The sequence below is a fragment of the Macaca fascicularis genome, chromosome 19 (genome assembly GCF_037993035.2).
Source record: "Macaca fascicularis isolate 582-1 chromosome 19, T2T-MFA8v1.1".
In the NCBI taxonomy this organism is placed as follows: Eukaryota; Metazoa; Chordata; class Mammalia; order Primates; family Cercopithecidae; genus Macaca; species Macaca fascicularis.
Window position 1 is genome coordinate 48,010,686 of NC_088393.1, and position 23,276 is coordinate 48,033,961.

The 23,276-nt window shown below is 46.4% G+C and overlaps 2 protein-coding genes across 3 annotated transcripts in view; one reads left to right on the top strand and one right to left on the bottom strand.

Annotated features, from left to right (window-relative positions):
* Positions 1 to 23,276, top strand: part of LOC123570245 (cytochrome P450 2F5-like) — a 30,846-nt gene that overhangs the window by 5,410 nt on the left and 2,160 nt on the right. Inside the window, exon 4 of one of the 2 annotated variants that reach the window (XM_065535521.2) lies at positions 107 to 354. The exons of the other annotated variant lie outside the window; for it this stretch is intronic. Within the exon in view, the coding sequence (XP_065391593.1) occupies positions 107 to 225 (119 nt within the window). The 3' untranslated portion in view covers positions 226 to 354. Of the gene's footprint in view, positions 1 to 106; positions 355 to 23,276 lie in introns of those variants that run through there. 2 annotated transcript variants of the gene reach the window in all.
* On the bottom strand, positions 11,336 to 18,481 carry CYP2A24 (cytochrome P450 family 2 subfamily A member 24). The gene is made up of 9 exons (XM_045379570.3): positions 18,281 to 18,481; positions 17,841 to 18,003; positions 16,718 to 16,867; positions 16,319 to 16,479; positions 14,966 to 15,142; positions 14,058 to 14,199; positions 13,407 to 13,594; positions 12,744 to 12,885; positions 11,336 to 11,774 (listed from the first exon to the last, which is right to left on the bottom strand). Exons 1-9 carry the CDS (start codon positions 18,458 to 18,460, stop codon positions 11,593 to 11,595), a joined length of 1,485 nt encoding a protein of 494 aa, XP_045235505.2. The 5' UTR covers positions 18,461 to 18,481; the 3' UTR covers positions 11,336 to 11,592.

Here is a 23,276-nt window from a genome sequence, read left to right on the forward strand (position 1 = left end):
CCAACCTTTTGGCTTGTAGGCATTAAACATCCTGGTGCCTTCCCTAAGCAAATAGGAGGATAATGATACCCAATGGAAATATTTATCATCATTTCTTCTTCTTCAGGATGGGCAGAGCAACGGTCATCTGTGGGGCCAGGTACGCATGCACTATTATTAACATATACTTCAATAGGATTATCCATCCATGTGACTGCCCGAATGAAGGGCGGGAAAGGCACATAGGCCCAGTGGGTATAATTAGCTGCAGCTGCTCCTGCAGACATGGGAAGACTTACCACCATTGATACAATCATCAAATCTGCAAGCAGCATATTCTCTGGAGTTTGTGTCACCTTTGTGTTTTCTAGGCTTTTTTCAGCCAACTGTATCAGCTTCTTTAATTGTGCCCAAGTTGGCAGCTCTGCTTTCTTGGTGGATGACAGCATTATCTGTAAGTTGTAGATACCTAAACTGGAAGCTGGTTTTTTTCCTGGAGAAATACAAGCAAAACCTCTCCCCCACGTTATCACCTTCCCTATTTCCCATGTTTTATTTTTATTATCTTTTTACCAAATCAGTTTTTCTTCATGTGGGCTGTTCCTTTTACCATTAAGTTGTTGTTCTACAGAGGTAGTGGTCTGGTTTCTATAAATGTGTAAAAAATTTAAAGTATAGTGTGCTAGATTAAGTTGCATCTGGGGAGCGTTACACTCTTTACTGTCTTTTCCTTTTTTTTTTTTTTTTTTTAACCAATTGAGCTTTGAGTGTTCTATTAGTTCTCTTAATTATGGCCTGTCCTTGGGAATTATAAGGAATTCCTGTTGTGTGTGTAATTTTCCACTGATTTAATAATTTTTGAAATGCTTTACTACAGTATCCTGGTCCATTGTTCGTTTTAATTTTTTTTTTTTTTGAACTTTTGTGGTAGCAAAACAAGATAATAAATGTCTTTTTTTTTTTTTTTGAGACGGAGTCTCGCTCTGTCACCCAGGCTGGAGTGCAGTGGCCGGATTTCAGCTCACTGCAAGCTCCGCCTCCCGGGTTCACGCCATTCTCCTGCCTCAGCCTCCGGAGTAGCTGGGACTACAGGCGCCCGCCACCTCGCCCGGCTAGTTTTTTGTATTTTTTAGTAGAGACGGGGTTTCACCGGGTTAGCCAGGATGGTCTCGATCTCCTGACCTTGTGATCCGCCCGTCTCGGCCTCCCAAAGTGCTGGGATTACAGGCTTGAGCCACCGCGCCCGGCCAATAAATGTCTTCTAACATGGGAAGTACTTTCTCCTGTCTGGCAGGTTGCCCATATGAAATGTGAATAATTATCAACTGTCACATGGACAAATGACAATTTTCTAAATGAACCTAGGAGGCAGAGAGGTTACAGTGAGCCAAGATTGTGTCACTGTACTCCAGCCTAGGTGACAGAGCTAGACTCCATCTCAAAAAAAAAAAAAAAGAAAAGAAAAGTATAAATTGCTTAAAACAGTGTGTGACACATAGTAGGCATTCAGCTCATGTTAACTGTTGTTTTCCCTGTGGCCACTGATAATTCTTCACACCCTGTGTGATCTGATCTCATTTTTGATGGAGAGGGCAGTAATTATTACCACCCCCCAGATCACAAAACAGGAAACTGTTTTTCACAGACGGCCTAGGATTAAATAAGGAGTTTCGGCAAAACTAGGCCAGAACTCCAAATCCTGCTACATAAGCACTCACGAGGGTTGCTAGTTATTAGTAGTATTACTTTCTTGTTATTTTTAGGAGTGGAGCAGGTTGTATTTGTATCTTACATCACAGGCTCTGATCGGATTTCAATTAATGTCACAAATAGCATTTAAACATTTCTTTTATTTAAGATTTTAGGCCAGGCGCGGTGGCTCACGCCTGTAGTCCCACAACTCTGGGAGGCCGAGGAGGGGCAGATCACCAGAGGTCAGGGGTTCAAGACCAGCCTGGCCAACATAGTGAAACCCCATCTCTACTAAAAATACACACACAAAAAATTAGCTGGGCTTGTTAGCACATGCCTGTAACCCCAGCTGTTCAGGAGGCTGAGGCAGGAGAATCGCTTGAACCCAGCAGATGGAGGCAGTGAACTGAGATCACTCCACTGCACTCCAGCCTGGGTGAGACAGCAAGACTCCGTCTCAAACAAACAAACAAAACATTAATTGCACAGCTCAAAATTCGGGGAGAAATCACTTTTTAAAAACATTACAGATATAGCAAAACAAAAACAAACAAAACAAAACAAAACACCCACACACACATAAAACAACAGAAATTCCTCCCTAATCCTAATTTTTACAATAATTTTATCTGTAAGTATTTTAAAAAGTGTAGCCTTTTAGAATAATCATATTTTCATAATCACCTTGAATAGTTATATTTAGTAATTTTATAATGCAATTAGAAGATGTTTAATATATTGCCTTGAACCATATGGCATAGAAATACTTATTTCTGAATGATTCTCTAATACAAGTTCATTTATCTTATCTCTTTCTATAAATTAAGAGAGCAGGTTGGGCACAGTGGCTCGCACCTGTAATCCCAGCAATTTGGGAGGCTGAGGTGGGAGGATTGCTTAAGGCTTGAGGCCCAGGCTAGTCTCAAACTCCTGTATTTTAGTAGAGATAGAGTTTTACCATATTGGCCAAGGCTGATCCTGACCTCAAGTGATCCACCCTCTTTGGCTTCCCAAAGTGCTAGGATTACAGGCGTGAGTCACCATGCCCAGCCAGAAGTATCCTTTAAACAGGATTTTGAAAAGTGGGAGTTGACCCTTTCAAAAATCTGGAGTTGGGATGGGCATTAGTGGTTTGGAGAGGAAAAAGCAGGTGTGTTGTGGCTGGGAGGCAATTCCTTTCAGCACCTTGGGTGATGTCTGAGGCCATACCCGCTTTCTGTGCTAGTTTTGGGATTATGATGATTAAACCAAACTCCCTTTGTTCCTCCCATGTAAGCTGGATTTTTGGGCATTCAACCAATATTAAATCCTTCCTCTGAAAAATTCCTGGATTGACAAGACCACACTGGACCCATTTTCATTCCCCATCATGATCAATAGGTATCAAAAGAAATGATAGCTTCTGGCCGGGCGCGGTGGCTCAAGCCTGTAATCCCAGCACTTTGGGAGGCCGAGACGGGCGGATCACAAGGTCAGGAGATCGAGACCATCCTGGCTAACACGGCGAAACCCCGTCTCTACTAAAAACACAAAAAATTAGCCGGGCGAGGTGGCGGCGCCTGTGGTCCCAGCTACTCGGGAGGCTGAGGCAGGAGAATGGCGGGAACCCGGGAGGCGGAGCTTGCAATGAGCTGAGATCTGGCCACTGCACTCCAGCCTGGGCGACAGAGCGAGACTCCGTCTCAAAAAGATAGCTTCTTAGAATAGAGATTTGTAGCCATTGGAGAATGTAGTTCTTAAATGTGAATACAGAAGAATCTTTTATTACAAAACTCTGTATGGCTCTGGATTTAAGATATTTTCATTTGTTTATTTTTTTAAACATGGTCTCTCTCTGTCACTCAGGCTCGAGTGCAGTGGCACAATCTCAGCTCACTGTAGCCTCTGCCTGCCAGGCTCAAGCGATCCTCCCACCTCATCCTCCCACCTCATCCTCCCACCTCATCCTCCCGAGTCGCTGGGACCATAGGTGTGCACTACCACACCCAGCTAATTTTCTTGTATTTCTGTATTTTACCAAGTTGTCCAGGCTAGTCTCGAACTTCTGAGCTCAAGCGATCTACCCACCTTGGCCTCCCAAAGTGTTGGGATTACAGGTATGAGTCACTGCGCATGGCCAGGATTTAAGATTTTAAGAGATATTGAAAGCCTTTTATTATAATACCATTGAAAACATAAACTACTTAAAGATAAAATTAATAAAAGTTGTGCAGTAGCATAACTACAAATCATTGATGAGAGAAATTAAATATCTAAATAAAGAGATATACCATGGCCATGAATGGGAAGACTTAATATTGTTAAGATGTCAGTTCTTCTAAAATTGATCAATAGATTATTTGTAATCCCAATCAGAATTTCAGCAGGCTTTTTTTGTTTTGATATAAGCTAATAAGCTGATTTTAAAATTCTAAGATGTGGCCGGGCGCGGTGTCTCACACCTGTAATCCCAGCACTTTGGGATACCAAGGTGGGCAGATCACCTGAGGTCAGGAGCGTGAGACCAGCCTGGCCAAGATGGTGAAACCCTGTCTCTACTAAAAACACAAAAATTAGTTGGGCATGGTGGCAAGTGCCTGTAATTCCAGCTACTTGGGAGGCTGAGGCAGGAGAATCACTTGAACCCCAGAGGCAGAGGTTGCAGTGAGCTGAGTTCGCGCCACTGCACTCCAGCCTTGGTGACAGAGCGAGATTCTGTCTCTAAAATAAAATAAAATAAAATAAAATAAAATAAAATAACATAAGATTCTAAGATGTGTATCTTTTACAACTACTAGTCAAAGTAATTATAAAAGAGTAACAAACTCAGAGGGCTCACCTTATTTTTCAATAAAGTCATGTAGGCATATACTGATCAATGAAATAGAAAAGAAGGTCTAGAGATGGACACTTATATAATCAACTGATTTTTGATTAAGGTGCCAAAGCTATTCAATGGGAGAAAGGAAAGTCAACGAAAGTGTTGGAATAACTGAATTTCCTTAAGGAAAAAATATGCTTTTGCTCTTATTTCACACTATATTTAAAAATTTACTCATAATGACTCAGACTTAAAAGTTAAAGCTGTAACTATGAATTCTTCAAAAGAAAGCATGGGAGAAAATCTTTGTGAACTTGGGGTAGACAAAGATTTTTAAAATGGAAAAATCGATCACACTTCTTTATTTGGAAATTAAAATAAAAATGCCATAAGCAATAACACAAAAAATGCCATACCTAGCATTGCATTTGGCTTCCATTTAGTGTAAGACCTACACAGTAAAACCCACTAAACATTGCTGTATCATGTTGATGAATATTTTCCTTCCTTCCCTTCCTCCCTCCTTCCCTTCCCTTCCCTTCCCTTCCCTTCCCTTCCCTTCCCTTCCCTTCCCTTCCCTTCCCTTCCCTTCCCTTCCCTTCCCTTCCCTTCCCTTCCCTTCCCTCCCCTCCCCTCCCCTCCCCTTCCCTTCCCTTCCCTTCCCCTCCCCTCCCCTCCCCTCCCCTTCCCCTCCCCTCCCCTCCCCTCCCCTCCCCTCCCCTCCCCTTCCCTTCCCTTCCCTCCTCCCTCCGTTTTCTTTTCTCTTTTCTCTCCCCCTCCCCTCCCCTCCCCTCCCCTCACTTCCCTTCCCTTCCCTTCCCTTCCCCTCTTTTTTTTTTTTTTTTAAGACAGAGTCTCGCTCAGTCATTTAGGCTGGAGTGCAGTGGCATGATCACAGGTCACTGCAGCCTTGTCCTTCCAGGTTCAAGCCATCCTCCCACCTCAGCCTCCCAAGTAGCTGGGCCTACAGGTGCACATCACCATGCCCAGCTACTTTTTGTATTTTTTATAAAGACAGGGTTTCACCATATTGCCAAGACTGGTCTTGAACTCCGGGGCTGAAGTGGTTCTGCCTGCCTTGGCCTCCCAAAGTGCTGGGATTACAAGTGTGAGCCACCGCACCCTGGGCAATCTTTTCTTTTTCTTTCATAAAACTTGTACTGTTTATGGAGTACATATGATATTTCGATACATACACACAATGTGTAATGATCGAATCAAAGAAATTGGGATATCCATAACTTCAGGCATTTATCATTTCTTGGTTTTAGGAACATTTCAATTCCACTCTCAGTTATGTTGAAATATACTATAAATCATTGTTAGCTACATTCACCCTATTGTGCTACCAACACTAGATTTTATTCTTTCTACCTAACTGTATTTTTGTACCCATTAACCATCTCCTTTTTATCCTCCCTTCTCCACTACCCTTTTCAGCTTCTGCTAACCATCGTTGTACTCTCTACCTCCATGAGTTCAATTTTTTTTTTTAGCTCCCCCGTAGGAGTGAGAACATGTGACATTTGTCTTCCTGTGCTTGGCTTGTTTCACTTAACATAATGTCCTCCAGTTGCATCTGTGTTGTAAACGCAGGATCTCATTCTTTTTTATGACTGAATAATACTCCCCTGTGTGAATGTACCACATTTTCTTTATCCATTCATCTGTTGATGGACACTCAGGTTATTTCCAAATCTTGTCTGCTGTGAATAGTGCTGCAGTAAACATGGGAATGTGGATATATCTTGGACATACTGATTTCTTTTCTTTGGATATATACAGTGGTATTGCTGGATCATGTGGTAATATGGACGTATACACCGGGGTTGCTGGATCATATGGTAATTTTATTTTTAGTTTTATGGGGAACCTCCGAACTGTTCTCCATAGTGGTTGTACTGATTTACATTTCCACCAACAGATATGTATGAGAGTTCCCTGTTATCCATATTCTTGCCAGCATTTGTTATTGCCTGTCTTTTGGATAAAAGCCATTTTAACTAGGGTGAGATGACATCTCATTGTAGCTTTGATTTGCATTTCTCTGATGATAATTATGATGAGCACTGATATGGTTTGGATCTGTGTCCCCACCAAATCTCATGTTGAATTGTAGCTCCCAATGTTGGAGGTGGGCTCTGGTGGAGGGTGGCTGGATTTCTCGTGAATGGTTTCATACTGTCCTCTTGGTGCTGTTCTTGTGATAGTGAGTGAGTTCTCATGAGATTTGGTTGTTTAAACATGTACAGCACTTCCCTCCTCACTCTCTCTTGCTCCTGCTCCCGCCGTCTAAGATGCCTCACTCCCCCTTTGCTTTCTGCCATGATTGGCAGTTTCTTGAGGCCTCCCCAGAATGCTTCCCATACCGCCTACAAAACTGTAAGCCAATTAAAACTCTTTTCTTTATAAATTACCCAGTCTCAGGTATTTCTTTATAGCAGTGTGAGAACGGATTAATACAAGTCTCAGGTATTTCTTTTCTTTTGTTTGAGATGGAGTCTCACTCTGTCTCTCAGGCCGGAGTGCAGCGGTGCGATCTCGGCTCACTGCAACCTCCGCCTCCCAGGTCCAAGAAATTCTCCTGCCTCAGCCTCCCAAGTAGCTGGGACTACAGGCGCCTACCACCACACTTGGCTAATTTTTTTGTATTTTTAGTCGAGACAGGGTTTCACCATGTTGGCCAGGCTGGTCTCGAACTCCTGACCTCAGGTGATCTGCCCACTTTGGCCTCCCACAGTGCTGGGATTACAGGCATGAGCCACCGTGCCATCAGGTATTTCTTTATAGCAGTGTGAGAACAGATTAATACAAGCCCTTTCTCAAATAACCTGTTTGTCATTAGTATGTCTTTTGAGAAATGTCTATTCAGATCTTGTACTCATTTTTAAATTGGATTATTAGATTTTTTCCTATTGAGTTGTTTGAACTTCTTATATATTTTTGTCAATAACTCTTTGTCAGATGGATAACTTGCAGATATTTTCTCCCATTCTGTAGGTTGTCTCTTAGTTGATTGTTTCCTTTGCTGTGCAGAAGCTTTTTAACTTGATGTGATCCCATTTGTCTGTTTTTGCTTTGGTTGCCTGTGCTTGTTGGGTATTACTCGAGAAATCTTTGCCCAGCACAGGGTCCTAGAGAGCTTTCTCAATATTTTCTTTTAGTAGTTTCATGTTTGAGATCATAGATTTAAGTCTATGATCCATTTTGGTTTGATTTTTGCGTATGTCAAAAATAGGGGTCTAGATTTATTCTTCTGCATATGGATGTCCAGTTTTCTTGGCATCGTTTATTGAAGGGAATGTTATTTCCCCAATGTATGAATATTCTTGGCACCTTTGTTGAAAATGAGTTCACTGTAGATGTATGAAGTTGTTTTTGGGCTCTCTATTATGTTCCATTGGTCTACATAACTTATTATGCTAGTATCTTGCTGTTTTGGTTACTATAGCTCTATAATATGATTTGAAGTCAGATAATGTGATTCCTCCAATTTTGTTCTTTTTGCTTAGGGTAGCTTTGGCTACTCTAGATCTTTTGTGGTTCTGTTTAAATTTAGAATTGCTTTTTCTGTTTTCTATGAAGAATGTCATTCATATTTTGATAGGAACTACATTGAATCTGTAGATTACTTTAAGTAGTATGAACATTTTGACAATATTGCTGCTTCCAATCCATCAACACAAAATATTTTTTCAATTTTTGGTGTCCTCTTCAATTTCTTTTATCAGTGTTTTATTGTTTTCATTATAGAGATCCTTTACTTCTTGGGTTAATTCCTAGGTATTTCATTGTATTGTAGCTATTGTAAATGGGATTACCTTTTTCTGAGATAAGGTCTTGCTCTGTCATGTAGAGCTGGATTGCAGTGATGTGACCTTGGCTCACTGCATCCTAGACCTCCTGGGCTGAAAAGATTCTCCTACTTTGGCCTCCCAGGTTGCTGGGATTACAGGTGCACACCACTAGGTCCAGCTAATTTTTAAAATATTTTTAGTAGAGACGGGGTTTCGACATGGTGCTCAGGCTGGATTTTTAAAAATTTCTTTTTCAAATTGTTTGCTTTTGGCAGATAGAAATGCTACTGATTTTTGTATGTTGATTTTGTATTCTGCAATTTTACTGAATTTGTTTATCAGTTCTAATAGTCTTTTTGTGGAGCCTTTAGGTTTTTCCAAATAGAGGATCATATCATCTACAGACAAGGATAATTTGACTTCTTCCTTTCCAATTTGGATGCCCTTTTTTTTCCTTCTCTTGTCTAATTGCTCTAGCTAGGACTTCTGGTACTATGTCGAATAACAGTGATGAAAGTGGGCATCTTTGTCATGTTCCAGATCTTAGAGGAAGACTTTCAGTTATTCCCCATTCAATACGATACTAGCTGTGGGTCTGTCATTCATGGCTTTTATTATGTTGAGCTATGTTCCTGCTATACCTAGTTTTTTGAGGCCTTTTATTATGAAGGGATGTTGAATTCCATCAAATGCATTTTCAGCATCAATTGAGATGATCATATGGTTTCTCTTCTTCATTCTGTTGATATGATGTATCACACGGATTGATTTGAGGTGCCAGCTCAGTTGCAATAGACTAGAGCACCAGGTAGATTGCTAAGGCCTTGGCTCCTGGACAGCATCTCTGTTCCTGCCTGGGGCCTGGAAGAACTCGTCACCCCAAAGGGAAGAACAAACACCTCCCTCCTCCCTAAACTCCTGGCAACTACTATCTTTGTACTGTCTTCACAGTTTCATTTCTCCAGACTGTCATATAGTTGGAATCATATAGTATGTGGCCTTTTCAGAGGGGCTTCTTTCACTTAGCTACACACATTTCAGGTTCTTCCATGTCTTTCTGTGGTCTGATTTCTTTTTATTGCTGAATCATATCTTTTCTTTTTTCCTCTTCTTCTTTTTTTTTTTTTTGTTTTTTTTTTTTGAGACAAAATTTCACTGTGTCTCCCAGGCTGCAGTGCAGTGGCTCCATCTCAGCTCACTGTAAGCTCTGCCTCATGTGTTCAGGCAATTCTCCCACCTCAGCCTCCCAAGTAGCTGGAACTGCAGGTGCATGCCACCGTTCCTGGCTAATTTTTGTATTTTTGGTAGAGATGGGGTTTCACCATGTCGGCCAGGCTGGTCTCGAATTCCTGACCTCAAGTGATCTGCCCTCCTCAGCCTCTCATAGTGCTATAATTACAGGTGTGAGTGATCATGCCCTGCCATATTTCATTGTATGAGTGTATCACAGTTCATTTATCCATTCACTTGTTGAAGAACATCTTGGTTGATTACAAGATTTGGCAATTAGGAGTAAAGCTACTATAAACATCTGTGCAGAAGTTTTTGTGTGGCTATCTGTTTTCAACTTATTTGGGGTTAATACCGAAGAGCATGATTGCTGTAACACATGGTAAGAATATGTTTAGCTTTGCAAGAAGCCGCCAATTTATCTTCCAAAGTAGCTGTGCCATTTTGCATTCCCACCATCAATGAATGACAGTTCCTGTTGAGCCACCTACTTGTCAGCATTTGGTGTTGTCAGTTTTGGACTTTAGCCATTCTAATAGGTGGGTAGTGGAACATCATTATTGTTTCAATTTGAAATGGCTACTGACATGTGATACGGAGCATCTTTCCTTATATTTATTTGTTATGTGTATATTTTCTTTGGCGAAGTGTCTGCTCAGATCATTTGCCCATTTTTTAATTGGGTTGTTTTCTATTGTTGAGTTTTAACAGTTCTTTGTGTATTTTGAATGTAAGTCCCTTATCAGGTATGTCCCCTGCAAATATGTTCTCCCAGTCTGTAGCTTGTATTGTCATTCTCTTGACAATTGTTTTTCAGAGAAGAAGTTTTTAATTTCAATGACACAGAAGTTATCAAGTGCTTCTTTCAAGCATTGTTCTTTTGGTGTTGTATCTAATAAGTCATCACCAAACTTGAGGGCATCTAGATTTTCTCCTACATTATCTTCTGGAAGTTTTATAGATACTCATTTTTCATTTAGGTCTATAATAAACTTGGAGTTAATTTTCATGAAGGCTGTAAGGAAGCTTCTAAGGGGGCCATACACTAACTTCTTTGAGAGTGGGCAGTGGTTGTGAAACTCTTAGCTGGGTCTTACAACAGACACCAGATCCATCCGGAGAGCCCCACCTTCAGAAACCCATAGTGGAATGTGTTTCATGCATACATGGAGGAGAATATGCGGTCACATGCACACCTGCACATGATCACACACATGCATATGGTATGTCCTGATCCAGAGTTCTCTCATCTTTCTCTGTAAGTGGTTCTCTCCTTCAACTTCTTCCTTAAGGGATATACTGATGGAACATCATTAAAATTAAAAACTTCTGCTCTGCAAAATATTTGTTAATGGACTGACTCTGTATGTCCATTCATGTCTCGTTGTGTCCCCGGACTGACTCTGAATGGGCCACAGCGGCCTTACCTGGTAGTGAGCACAGATTACACCCTGGAATTCAAAGCATGTTGAGTAGGTGAGAGTGTGGGCATGTGGGCAGTGAAGGCAGGACAGCCACTCACTAGGTCTCTGGAAAAAGCCCCAGGACAGGGATGTTCAGGCCATGTGATGCTATACTAAGCTGTTTTACGTGAGGAAGGGGTGCTTTTTAAGAATCTTTCTAGAGGGCTATGGGCACAGATCTGTGTTCAAAGATTTTCTGGGCACATGTTTTGTGAGACATCAGATAGACAACTTTCTAAGTCTCAGCTTTGTCACGTGTAAAATGGGCATGAACGCTTTTCCCCTTCACAGAGGTTTGTGGCAATTAAGTGAGGTGAGCGTGCAACGCTTTGTGAACAAACGCTTTTTGTACAAAGCTGACACGGGGGTACTGGTTCAGGAAATAAGAGCTGCTATTATTACTACTCTTCGTAGCATAATGTAAGGTTTCCCTTCCTCTCATCCCAGCTCGGAAGCACCTTATCAAGGTCAACTAAGCCCCTTCTGTTTCTTCTCTTCCCTCTAACCACCTCACGGCTTCCTTTCCCCCATCCCGTCCCCATTCTTAGCCCCGCCCCTCCCACGAGCCCCGCCCCTAGCCCCGCCCTTTCCACGGCCCCGCCCACCAGACCTGCACCAGCGCAGCCCTCACTCAGCGGGGCAGGAAGCTCATGGTGTAGTTTCGTGGGATCGTGGCAAAGCCCACGTGTTTGGGGGACACGTCGATGTCCTTGGGCGACTGGGGGGACTTGAAGCGGAAGTTCTGCATGATGGTGGTGAAGAAGAGAAAGAGCTCCATTCTGGCCAGGCCTTCTCCGAAACAGTTCCGCTTTCCTGAGGGGGAGAGGCGGGAGGGGTGGAGGTGAAGCCCACTCTCAGTGCAGCCTCGCCCCACTACCGACCTCCAGCTGCGGCTCTCCCAGGGAGGAGAGGTGGAATATTATGAACTCAGAGACTTTCAGAGGAGACTTTAATCCTCCCTGAGCCTCAGTTTCTTTCTATAAGAGATGTAACAATGGTGAACCAAAATTAATATATTATTACTAACCAAAGTCCATAATTTATATTAGAGTTTATCTGTGTTGTACATTTCTATGGGTTTTGGAAAAGGCATAATGTCACGCATCCATCATAGATGGGGTGATCCATGCCAGGTATAGCAATGGGAGGTTTAGATGTTCCTTCCTGCCCCATACACTTGCAAATACGACTCCTGTGCCTTCATCTCCTTTTTAGGGATCCGAAGAATCTGCTGTGTGACCCTAGACAAATGAATCTACGGGGGAAGATGTTTCCTTTCCTTTTTTTTTTTTTTTTTGAGACGGAGTCTTGCTCTGTCGCCCAGGCTGGAGTGCAGTGGCCGGATCTCAGCTCACTGCAAGCTCCGCCTCCCGGGTTTACGCCATTCTCCTGCCTCAGCCTCCCGAGTAGCTGGGACTACAGGCGCCCACCACCGCGCCCGGCTAATTTTTTGTATTTTTTTTAGTAGAGACGGGGTTTCACCGTGTTAGCCAGGATGGTCTCGATCTCCTGACCTCGTGATCCGCCCGTCTCGGCCTCCCAAAGTGCTGGGATTACAGGCTTGAGCCACCGGGCCCGGCCGTTTCCTTTCCTTTTACCTGGGCGCAGGTAGTGGGTGCTTGGTAGTTAAGGAAGTATCAGCTGGGGGCTCAAGGGTAGATTCTAACAGGAAATTCCAAGCTGGAGAAATACCAGACTACACAGCACAGAGGGGAGCTGGGTGAGGGAGGCGCCTGCTGGTGTGAGCAGTGGCCTGGCGGCAAACAGTAGTTAGTCTCTTACCGATGGAAAAGGGCACAAAAGCGTCACTCTTCTTAAACTGCCCCTTCTCATCCAAGAAGTGCTGGGGATTGAAGTCCTGGGGGTTGGAGAAGAACCTGGGGTCTCTCAGCACGGAGCCCAGCATAGGGAACACTTCGGTGCCCTGGGAGGGAGGAGGAAGGTGTATGTGATGAGGCAGGTTGGGGGATTGGTGAAAGTACACAGGGGCTGGAGGGGGAACTAGGGTGCCCTACATAAGCGGAAGTGGCAGGCATGAAGGAGTTGGGGTCCTCTGAGAAAGGAGCTTTGGGGGATAGAAGGTTCATGTCTCTGAAACAGGAAGTTTGGGAGACATGGGGTCCATGTCCTGCTAGGCAGGGTGTTTGGGGGACCTGAGACTTGTGTCCCTAAAGCAAAAGGCCTAATGGAAAGGGGGCTCCTGTTTCTTAAGACAGGAAGTTTGGGAACATGGGGTTGATTCTCCTGACACAAAAAGTCTGGGGAGATGCAGAACTCAGGAGTCTCTAAGTGGGAAGGTGGAATGGATGTGGTGGTGGGGGAAGTCCTTTTGGACTGATTGAGGGAGTGGGACAGGGTCTAGAAAGCTTCTAATGGGGGTGAGATGCTGCGGACACAGAGAGGGGCTGGAACTCCCTGTAGTCTGGGGGGTGGGGAGGATAGCACCTTAGGGAGGAAGAAATCCCGAAACTTGGTGTCCTTGTTGACCCTGCGGGCCAAGCTCATGGGGATCACGTCTCCAAATCTTTGGATCTCGTGGATCACTGCCTCCATGTAGGGCATCTTGACCCGGTCCTCAAACTTGGGCTGCCGGTTCTTGCCGATCACTCTGTCAATCTCCTCATGGACCTTGGCTTGGGGAGGAGGGGGAATGTGTAGGTATCTAGGGGTCTCAGGGCAGGGATGATAGTCTGAATAGGTAAAACAGGGTGGATGACATGTCTCCACATATGATACAGAGGTAGACCATTCATAACAGACCTCAGCCATTCTCATTGTTGGAGTAGAATCCTGTTAACCAGACTGTGCCAGAATCACAGGGGAAGCACAGAGAGGAACTCAGGGGATGATCCGGAGGAGCGGGTAGCGAGGCACTCAGTGGGCTTGGGACAGAAGTGACTGACCAATCACTGCAGAGATTTTCAATATTTTATGAACTAGTGAGACTCAGCTGATGCTTGTCAGCTGAATATTGCCCTGTCTGTGGACAGCAAAGCATGTCCCACCTGGGATCTGGGACAGGTGGGGACATTGCACCAGGGTCAGTGGAGTTTTGAGCGTCTGGGGCTCTCCACTTCCCTCCCCCTCCAGCCTTACCCTCCACCTCTGGATACTTCATGAGCAGCAGGAAGCCATAGCGCAGGGTGGTGCTGACGGTCTCGGTGCCTGCAATGAAGAGGTTCAGCGTGGTCATCATCAGGTTCTTCAAGTAGAACTCCGTGTTGGGGTTCTTCTCCTCCTGCGGGGAGAGGGGGCTTTAGACCAACCTCACTCCTCTTGCCCTCAGGGCCCTTCTAGGGCTTTTCCTTTGGATCTACCTCTCTTTGGTCCAGACCAAAAATGGAAAGAGGGACCCTAGATCTACCAGACTCGCTCTAGCTTCCAGCCCTTGCCCTAGCTGCTGGCTTTGCCCAAAATGCTCTTCCTTCTCAGCTTCTTTACCTTGCTGACCATCTGTCCTTTAATTATCAACTTAGCTGTCATTTTTTTTTTTTTCTTATACTGACTTGGTGTTGCTAAGTTGCACAGTCCGGACTCGAACTCCTGGGCTCAAGGAATCCTCTAGGCTCAGCCTCCTGAGTAGCTGGAACTGCACATGCACATGGCCATGCAAGCTCATTTATTACTTTTAAAAGAATTAATTTTTTTTGAGACAGGGTCTCATTCTGTCACCCAGGCTGGAGTGCAGTGCCGTGATCTTGGCTCACTGCAACCTCTGCCCCACTGGGCGCTACCATGCGCAGCTAATTTTTGGATTTTTAGTGGAGAGGGGGTTTCACCGTGTTGGCCAAGCTGGTCTCGATTTCCTGACCTCAGGTGATCCACCTGCCTGGGCCTCCCAAAGTGCTGGGATTACAGGTGTAAGGCACCGCGCCTGGACAATTGTGAGGATTATTATGATGAGGGCTAATTTGAATGGGCCTGTGTTGTCTGCCCACCCCACTCCCAGTCTGATTTCCCCCTGCCTGGCTTTGCACCTCCCCGCACTGGCTGCTGGGGTGTACCTCCTGCATGCGGATGAGAAAGGAGTCGATGAAGTCCCGTGGGGAATTGGGATCCAGTGTGCGCTGGTTGTGCTCCACCTTCTTGGCTATGAAGTCCTCCAGCCCTTGCAGCTCCTTAAAGGCCTGTTGCTGTGGTCCTGGCAGGTGTTTCATCACTGAAGAGAACATCTCATAGAGCTGGGGTTGCAGAGAGAGGATGGGAGGAAAGGACAGTTGTCAGGGGCCAGGAGCTGATGGGAATGGGACTTGTTTCATAGCAAGGAAGGAACTGAGTTAAAGGCATCTGTCCAGGTGTTTAGGTATTTCACTGGGGTTGAATGTGAACTTATATCTCAGTTTTCACGTGGATTAGGTGCCAGGGCCATGGTCTAGTAATTTAGGTGAGAAGAACTGAGGCATATATCTAGGTTTCAGGTATTTAAATGAGGCTGGATTGGAGCACACATCTAGGTGTTCAGATATTCAAGTGGAATTGAGTTGGCAGACACCTCTTCAAGTGTTTAGTTACTCAGGTGGGGCTGGTATGAGGGGAGTGTCATCTGTCTAGGTATTTAGGCATTCAAGTGGGCTTGGTTGGAGACAACTACCCAGATATTTATTGGGTCTGGATTGGGGGCTTTTGTTCAGGTGTTCAGGTATTAAAGTGGGGCTGGTGAAGATGTTGAAGTGGAGGGGATACCTGTTCAGGTGTTTACCTATCCAAGTGGGATGCATCGGGGGCACCTCTGTAGGGTGTGTGATTGGAAAGTGTTGGGGAACACTTATTTGGGTGTCTGGGGAATAATCTGTCTAGATATTTATGTGTTTAGGGTGTTGGTTAGGGCAGCTGTTGATGTTTTCAGGTTTTCAGGTATTTAAGTGGGTGAAGTAGAGGGTGCTTGGCCAGATATTCCAGTGGGCTAATTTGGGACATTTGTGTAGATGTGAAATGATTATGATGGGCTGAATTTTGCAGCACCAGGTGTTCAGGTATGTAGGAGGTGGGTTGAGGCAGTCATTTGTCCAGGTGATAAAATATTCAGAAGAACAGGGTAGGGAGCCCCTGTTACAGATTACGGTTAAGTTGGGGATGGGAACACGTGCCCAGGTGAGAGAGCTGAGCTGAGGGCTTGCATCCTGCCGGCAGGCTCTGTTCTGGGGAGCATCTGTTGAGCTTTTCAGGTATCCTTGGAAACTGGGTATTGGGCACCCATCCTGGGTTCTGTTGCAACTGCCCAGTTGTCCAATATTGGGGGCTGATTTTGAGGGGACACTGTCTGGAGGGGGGTGGGAGTTTGGGGCACCTGTCTCCAGGTAGGGGAGCAGTTGACAGGTTGCAGTAGGGGCGTCAGGGGCCAGTCTGCAGCCGGTTACCTGCCCCGTGGAGGTTGACGTGAACTGGAAGATTGCCAGCATCATGCCCAGCAGAGACAGGAACTCTTTGTCCTCGTAGTCAAAGCGGTCCCCAAAGACAATGGAGCTGATGACATTAGAGACGGTGCGGCTCAGGAAGAAGGTGGGATCGATATTGGCGCCTGCAGATGTGGCCGGAGAAGAAGGTCAGGGAGAGAGTCAACTCAGAGGTCTGAGGAGAGTCAGAATTCCGGGAGGCAGGGCCCTGTTGAGCCAAATTCCCAGCGCCAGACTCCAGGGCTGGAAGTGCGGGGGCCTTTCCCCACCGAGTCCCCATCCTCAGGCAGAACGCGCGCGCGGGGGTCCCTAGCCCTGGGCGTTTTCCTGCTCTTGTCCCCGCACTCGGGGTTCCCTGCTCACCATGCGTGTCCCGGAGGGCCTCGATGAGGAAACCTGCCTCCTCCTGGATGCGCTCCTCGATGCCGCGCTTGCCCACCCCGAAGTCCCGCAGGGTGGCGATGGAGAAGCGCCGGAGCTGCTTGGCGCGCTCCCCGTTGCTGAAAACCACGCCTGGGGAGGTGAACGTGGGGGTGGAGAGAGGTCAGGGGGCGGTGGGGACAGGAGCAGACCAGCTTCAGGGGGCTCCCCAAGGGTGGAGCAGAGAGGGAGTGGGGTGGGAGAGAGATGGATTCAGCGCGAGTGCCCAAGAGAGCTGCAAACTCAGTCAGAGAAGAGAGAGAGAGAGAGAGAGAGCGAGAGCGAGAGCGAGAGAGAGAGAGAGAGAGAGAGAGAGAGAGAGAGAGAGAGACTGACCGGGTAGAAAGAATAAGAGAATCAGAAGAGAAGCAGAAAGTTGAGACAGACAGATGCCCAGAGAAACAGAGGAATAGGGGGACACTCCATGGAGGAAGGGAAGGAAGGGGGGAGATAAAGAGAAAGAGAGATGGAGGAAGAGGATGGAGGGAGGGGATGTGAGATATGGGGAGATCTGGGAGGAGGAAATAAAAATGGTGAAAGATTCTTAAGCTGAGCTGAAGGAGAGAAAAAAATACGGAGACAGAAACAGAGAGGGTCTGGAAGGAAGAGAGACTGTTACCAGGAGATGGAGGCTGGAGATGTGGAAGTTTGAATACCATGAAATCCTAAGACAGAGGAAGAAGTGGGAGAGGGAAGCGGAGAGAGGAGAAACACGGAGAAGCACAGAAGCTGAGAGTGACAAAAAGACAAATGAAGACAGAGGACCAGGGTTGGAAAACAGAAACCCGGGATGTCCTCAGAGATGGAGAGAGGGGAAAGAGGAGACTCCACTGAGAGAGAACAAGGAGATGGAGGCAGAGAGAGGCGGGGAGGAATCAGGACAGGGACGCTGGAGACAGCTGAGGGATACACAGGGAGAGCCCACAATGAAGGGAGATGGGGAGATAAAACCAGACCGGGGTCTCTGCCATAGCCTCCAGTGGGCAGGAGAGTCAGGGAGAAGGCTGGGGACACTGAGACCATTGTGTTCTCTTGGCCACCTTCCCCCTCTTGGGCACCCCCTCACCATAGCCTTTGAAGACCCAGTCGAAGGTGGCCTGCTCGCCTCGCCCGCTGAACTCCTCAGCCTGGTCCACCAGAGCCTCCTTGACGGCATCATGTCCGCACAGCACCACCACCCGCCGGGGCCCCAGGTGAATGGTGAACACCGGGCCATAGCGCTCACTGATCTGATGGAGGCGGGTGGGAGTGGTTAGAGGGAGCAGCCCCCACTCTGAATGGGCCCAGCACGGAGATGTCAAGTACTGGGATCCTTCGTCCCCAGGTTCTTACAGTCAGGGAGCTGGACATCCCAGGATCCTGTCTTTCCTGGCTACGACCCTGATGATGAATCTCCAAAACTCCCTTTCCTGAGTCTCTGGTCCACAGTGGTCAATCCCCGCCACAAAGCCCCAGCCAGCTGGGCAGCCCCCACCCCGTGCCACCCATCTCCCTGCCTTGGGACACCTTCATGATGGAGTTGTACATCTGCTCTGTGTTCAGCTGCAGGTAGTTTCCAATGAAGGGCAATGGGGTGGGTCCCGGAGGCAGCTTTCCCTTGCTGTTCCTCTGCTGCCAGACAGACATCAAGACCATCACAGTCAGGCAGGCCAGCAAGGCCACCAGGAGCAGCCCTGAGGCCAGCATGGTGGCAGTGGGATGATCGATGGTGACGGCTGGGGTGGTTTGCCTTTATACTGCCTGAAAAAGAGGGGTGGACTTTGGCTGATTACATAATCACCTCATTTCACCTCCCCACTACACCCCCCATCATGAATCCCGCCTAGCTTGGGACACAGCCAACAAGGGAGGAGGAGGGGGACCACAGGGCAGTTGAACAGAGAGGGGGCCTCCAGACTAAGTCTGTGGTACTTCGGGAAGGGTGCCCTAGGGCTGTGGATTTAGGAGGGGGCAACAGATAAACTGTAGAACTGAGGAGTTTGGAATATTTACACAGGGGAGCACTTGGGCTTTGGATTTGGGTTCTGAGAGTGAGAATACACCTCAAAGTTTTGGATTTGGGGGTTCCAGGGGAGAGAAATCCAAAGATCTGGGTTTTATTAGGGTGAGACAAAAGTGTGGCTGTGCATTGGGGGTCTTCTGGTGAGGAGGATGCAGGGTTAAGGGTCTCAGGAAAGGGGATTCCAGACATATGGACTTAAGAGACTTCGGGCTAGGAAGACCCAGGGTGTGGGTGTGGAGTTTCTGGGAGGAGGAGTGTGTAGCAAGCCCAGCAGCTCCTCCCAGAAAGCCCAGGAGCTCCTCCCAGAAAGCCCAGGGGCTGACGATTTTGCTTTGGCCCAGAGCTGTCTCTTGATGCACAGAATCCTCACTGGAACCTCAGAGTGAGGCCAGGATGGGTGCCATAGAACCTCCACTGCACATCTCTGGTTGGGAAAGGGGTGGAAGACCGGATCCGTATTTCAGGGGAACTTTCCCCACACTTGGAGAAGAGTGCCTCGAGTTATCAGTTGGCAGAGGGATTGGCCAGGTGTGGAGAAATAGTAATAACAACCCCCAAATGGTGGAAAAAACTCAAGTGTGCCAAGGGTTGTAATTTACAAAGACCTCCACTGGTTTCCAACCCAGATCCTTAGGAAAACCCACTAGATTGATTGTATCATTCCTATGAATATTATTATTGTTATTTATGTTTCTCATTTTATATAAGGGTCTACAGAGGACAGAAAACAGACCGTGGGCAGGGGACATGCGTGAGTGGCCCTGAACTCCCGTCTCTCCTCCTCTGCGTCCTTAGTTCCACTTTGTGGATTTGATTTTCCTGCCAGTGGAAAGGGTGTATTTAGGAAGAGAAGATCATATTTGAGGGTGAGTTAAATCTCCTTTAAGGGTGATTCCTGCTTTGTCAGGGGTTACTACTGTTAGCAGGCAGAGGGAACAATAAGAGAAGAGATTGGGGTAAACTCCAGTGTTAGGCACAGAGGCAGAGCCTGGGGTGGGTGGGAGTGGAGAAGGGATGAGTAGCCTCCTGTCCTTCCCTCAGGGAAATTCTTCCTTAGTAAACAGGACAGTTACCCTTTGGTGAGCACGGTCGTATATGGGAAGATCAAGTCTAGGTGTGTATGACCTGGTTGAATCTTTGTAACAATGAGGTTGGTTCATCATCATCCTCGTTTTGAAGATGAGCAGATCTGGACTCCATAAACCCTCTTGAGTGAGGTCACACAGGGAGTAAGTGAGGGAGCTGGGATGTGAACTCTCTCCTCGTCCGCCTTCATTGACTGGCCTAGATCACCCTGGGAGTCAAGTGCGGGCCAGGCTTAGCAGGAGATGGGTGCTGAGACTGGCATCAGCAGTGGACACAGGGATGACACTGGCGGGTTCTGATATCAGCCTCAGGTACGGCCAGGGAGGGGAGGCATCGTGTTGGCTTTGGGACTGCCCCCAGGTGTACTCAAGGATGGGAAAGAAGTTGGCACTGAACTTGACAGCAGAAGAATATTAAAGTCATGTTTGGTGCCAAGAGGGCTCTGTGTGTTGTCTCAAGTGTCATTCAGGGCATAAGAGTGTCCTGCTTCAGGAAGGTATAAGAATGGCACCATATAGGATCTGAGGTTGGTTCCAGTGGGCTCTGACGTGAGCATGAGGCAGGTGCTGAGATTGGTCCTATGTGGGCCTGAGATGAGCCTCAGCCAGATCCTGAGAGGGGCTCCAGATGGCCACAGGACAGGCTCTGATGTTTGGACCCTTGAGGGTTGCACCTGTCCTCAGGGTCACCAACTTTGGACAAGGGGAGGTGGGTGAGGTTGGCACCCCCAGGACTGACATCTTCCTGAAAGTGTTCTGGGATGCTGAGCTCTGAGACCTGTGTGGAGGGAGCAAAGTTCAGAGAACAAGGTGAAGAGAGAAAAGTTGTTTGTTGATTTTGGAGGGGAAGAGGTGGGAAGGAGGATTAACACCAGCTGGGCAGATATCAATCCCGCTAATCCTGGTCACCAGCCTGCACTTGGGCCTGGCCCCTCCTTTTCCTTCTTGTTTCTTAAAAAGGTGGGAGACAGACATTTGGGGAGTTTGTTTCTCAGTGATGTTGGCACAGGGAAGGGCACTGAGTGGTCAGCAGGCTGCCATGACCTGGCCACGGAGGGGTGAGGAGAAACAGGCTGGGAGAACTCCAGTATTTGTGGACATAGAGGTCAATCGATGTTGGACTTGTTGATTACCCTGGAGCATAGAGTGAGAGAATGGTGTCTGAAATCATGTGGGAGGGACTTGTCCCAGTGGGCAGTGTCTTGGGTACAGGCTTTCAGAATGAGTTAGTGGTGAACCCAGGAAGATCCCTTTTCTTTGCTGGGCCTCAGTTTTCCTTTCTGGACGGATGGTACAATGATTTAGGCCTGGATTGGAATCCTAACCTTATCCTTTATTTTTTGTGTGGCCTTGAACAGCTGACTTCATTTCTCTGAGCCTTATGGAGCAAAGAACAGCTCCTACCTCTTTGGCTATTTAGGGGAGAAGTGTATGTGTTAATGCAGATGAGGACATGGCAGTAAGTGCTCAACGAATAGTAGTTGTTCTCTTTAATCTGTAGGATGAAGTGGATGGATGAGATGTTCCCTAAGCACCTTCCCTGCTTTTACATTCTCTAGTCTAAAGCTCCCAAATCTTTTCCTTTGGGAAGGAGGGAAGGGACAGAGTCTTTGGGAACCTCTTTCCCCATCCCTTCCTCAGCACAGCCAAGATTTACCCCATGGAGTTTTGAATAGGAAATTAATCCTTCATGGCCTCCTGGAGCGTGGTGCTGAGTTAGGCAGTATCTGCAGAAGGACAGGCCAGCATTAGACTCTCAGGTTATTCTGGTTGGCCCTGGAGCCCTGCACAGGACTTTGCCCACCTGTCTGTCTTGGATCCTGTCTTTCTATTTTTCTCTTTCTCCTTTGCCATGTTTTCCTCATTTATACAACTGTCTGTGTGTCATTCTGGGTGCATGCTTGTAGTGTCTATGTACATGTATGTTTCAGTATGTCCCTGTTGATACATGAATTTATGTGTGCACTAGGCTTTGTGGGGTGTATGTTTGTGTTTGATAATGGGTATCCATTCCAACTTATGTCTACACATGCACATGTGTGTGTGTGCCTGAGAGGGTGTGCCACTGTTTCTCAATGCTTGCCAATTTTTATGTGTGTCTCTGCATACATCATGTGTGCACACATGATTTAGGGGTGTCTACGATGTGCATTTCTGTGTGAAACAAGATGTATGCTGCATATTCATATTTGTGTACGCATTCACAACTGGGTGACTACATGTAAGTATGTGGATGTTTTCATGTGTGCATTCAGGTGTCTGTATGCAGGCTTGTGGGCCATGTTGCATACAGCTGAACATCTGATATTTTCCTCTGCTCGTCTGTGTTTGGATTAAAACAGTCCTAGCCCAGCTCCATTTATCTGCTTGAAGAAAACCCCAGAACTGTGGGAAGCTTTTTATGAGCATAATCTTAATTAAACTCATTGCCAAGACCGTGAGGTTGGCTTTATCATCTCCATTTTGCAAATGAGTTAGGCAAGGACCCAAAAGTCGGTTGTAAGTGACTTGGTTCTGCATTTCACAGCTAATGAGGATAGAGTCTTAGTATGGTCTTGTGTGACGGTATATATATGTATATGTACACACACACATCTCTATATATACACACATATACATATATGTGCATATACATATATATACACATATACGTATATATATACATATACACACACACACGTACACACACACATATATATTTTGAGATGGAGTTTTGCTCTTTTGCTTTTGTTGCCCAGGCTGGAGTGCAATGGTGCGACCTTGGCTCACTGCAACCTCTGCCTCCTGGGTTCAAGTGATTCTGCAGCCTCAGCCTCCTGAGTAGCTGGGATTACCACCACCATGCACAGCTAATTTTTGTATTTTTAGTAGACACGGGGTTTCACCATGTTTGTCAGGCTGATTTCAAACTCCTGACCTCAGGTGATCCGCCCACCTTGGCCTCCCAACGTGCTGGGATTACAGGCGTGAGCTACCACGTCTGGCTGTGAATGTAAATTTCGTGCCGTTAACCACCACTTGGACTGCCAGGTCCCGCTTGTTTTTCTTTATGAAACATTAGAAAAACTGCTTGTAATCTCTTGTGTTTCTTCAAATACTTCTGTGTAAACATGTAACAAAAGGTTTCAAAATGTTAGAAGAAAGTCTTTTAATAGGAGGGAGACTTGACCTTCTGTAGTGTTTGTACTCTTTGGAACCTTAACTAAAGACCTAGCTGGCCAGTATACCCCTCAGGCCATTGGCAATGAAGCAGTGGGGGAGTTGGGGTACCAGTGGTTGTGGTCAGAGAATGACATGTCTGTGTTTCACATTTCAGAGTGATGACAAGGATTGGGGGTGGCTGTGGGAATGTTGGCTGAAATAGAGTGAAGAAGGTCAAAGAAGAGAAGAAAGTCAAGATTCTTTTCTTCTGAGT

Coding starts and splice junctions, on each gene's coding strand:
- CYP2A24 (XM_045379570.3), bottom strand. CDS start 18,460: ATGCTGGCCTCAGGGCTGCTCCTGGTGGCCTTGCTGGCCTGCCTGACT. Junction 15,143..16,318: donor CGTCAACCTCCACGGGGCAG/GTAACCGGCTGC, acceptor CTGCAACCCCAG/CTCTATGAGATGTTCTCTTC. Junction 12,886..13,406: donor GGGATTTCTTCCTCCCTAAG/GTGCTATCCTCC, acceptor CCTCCCTCCCAG/GGCACCGAAGTGTTCCCTAT.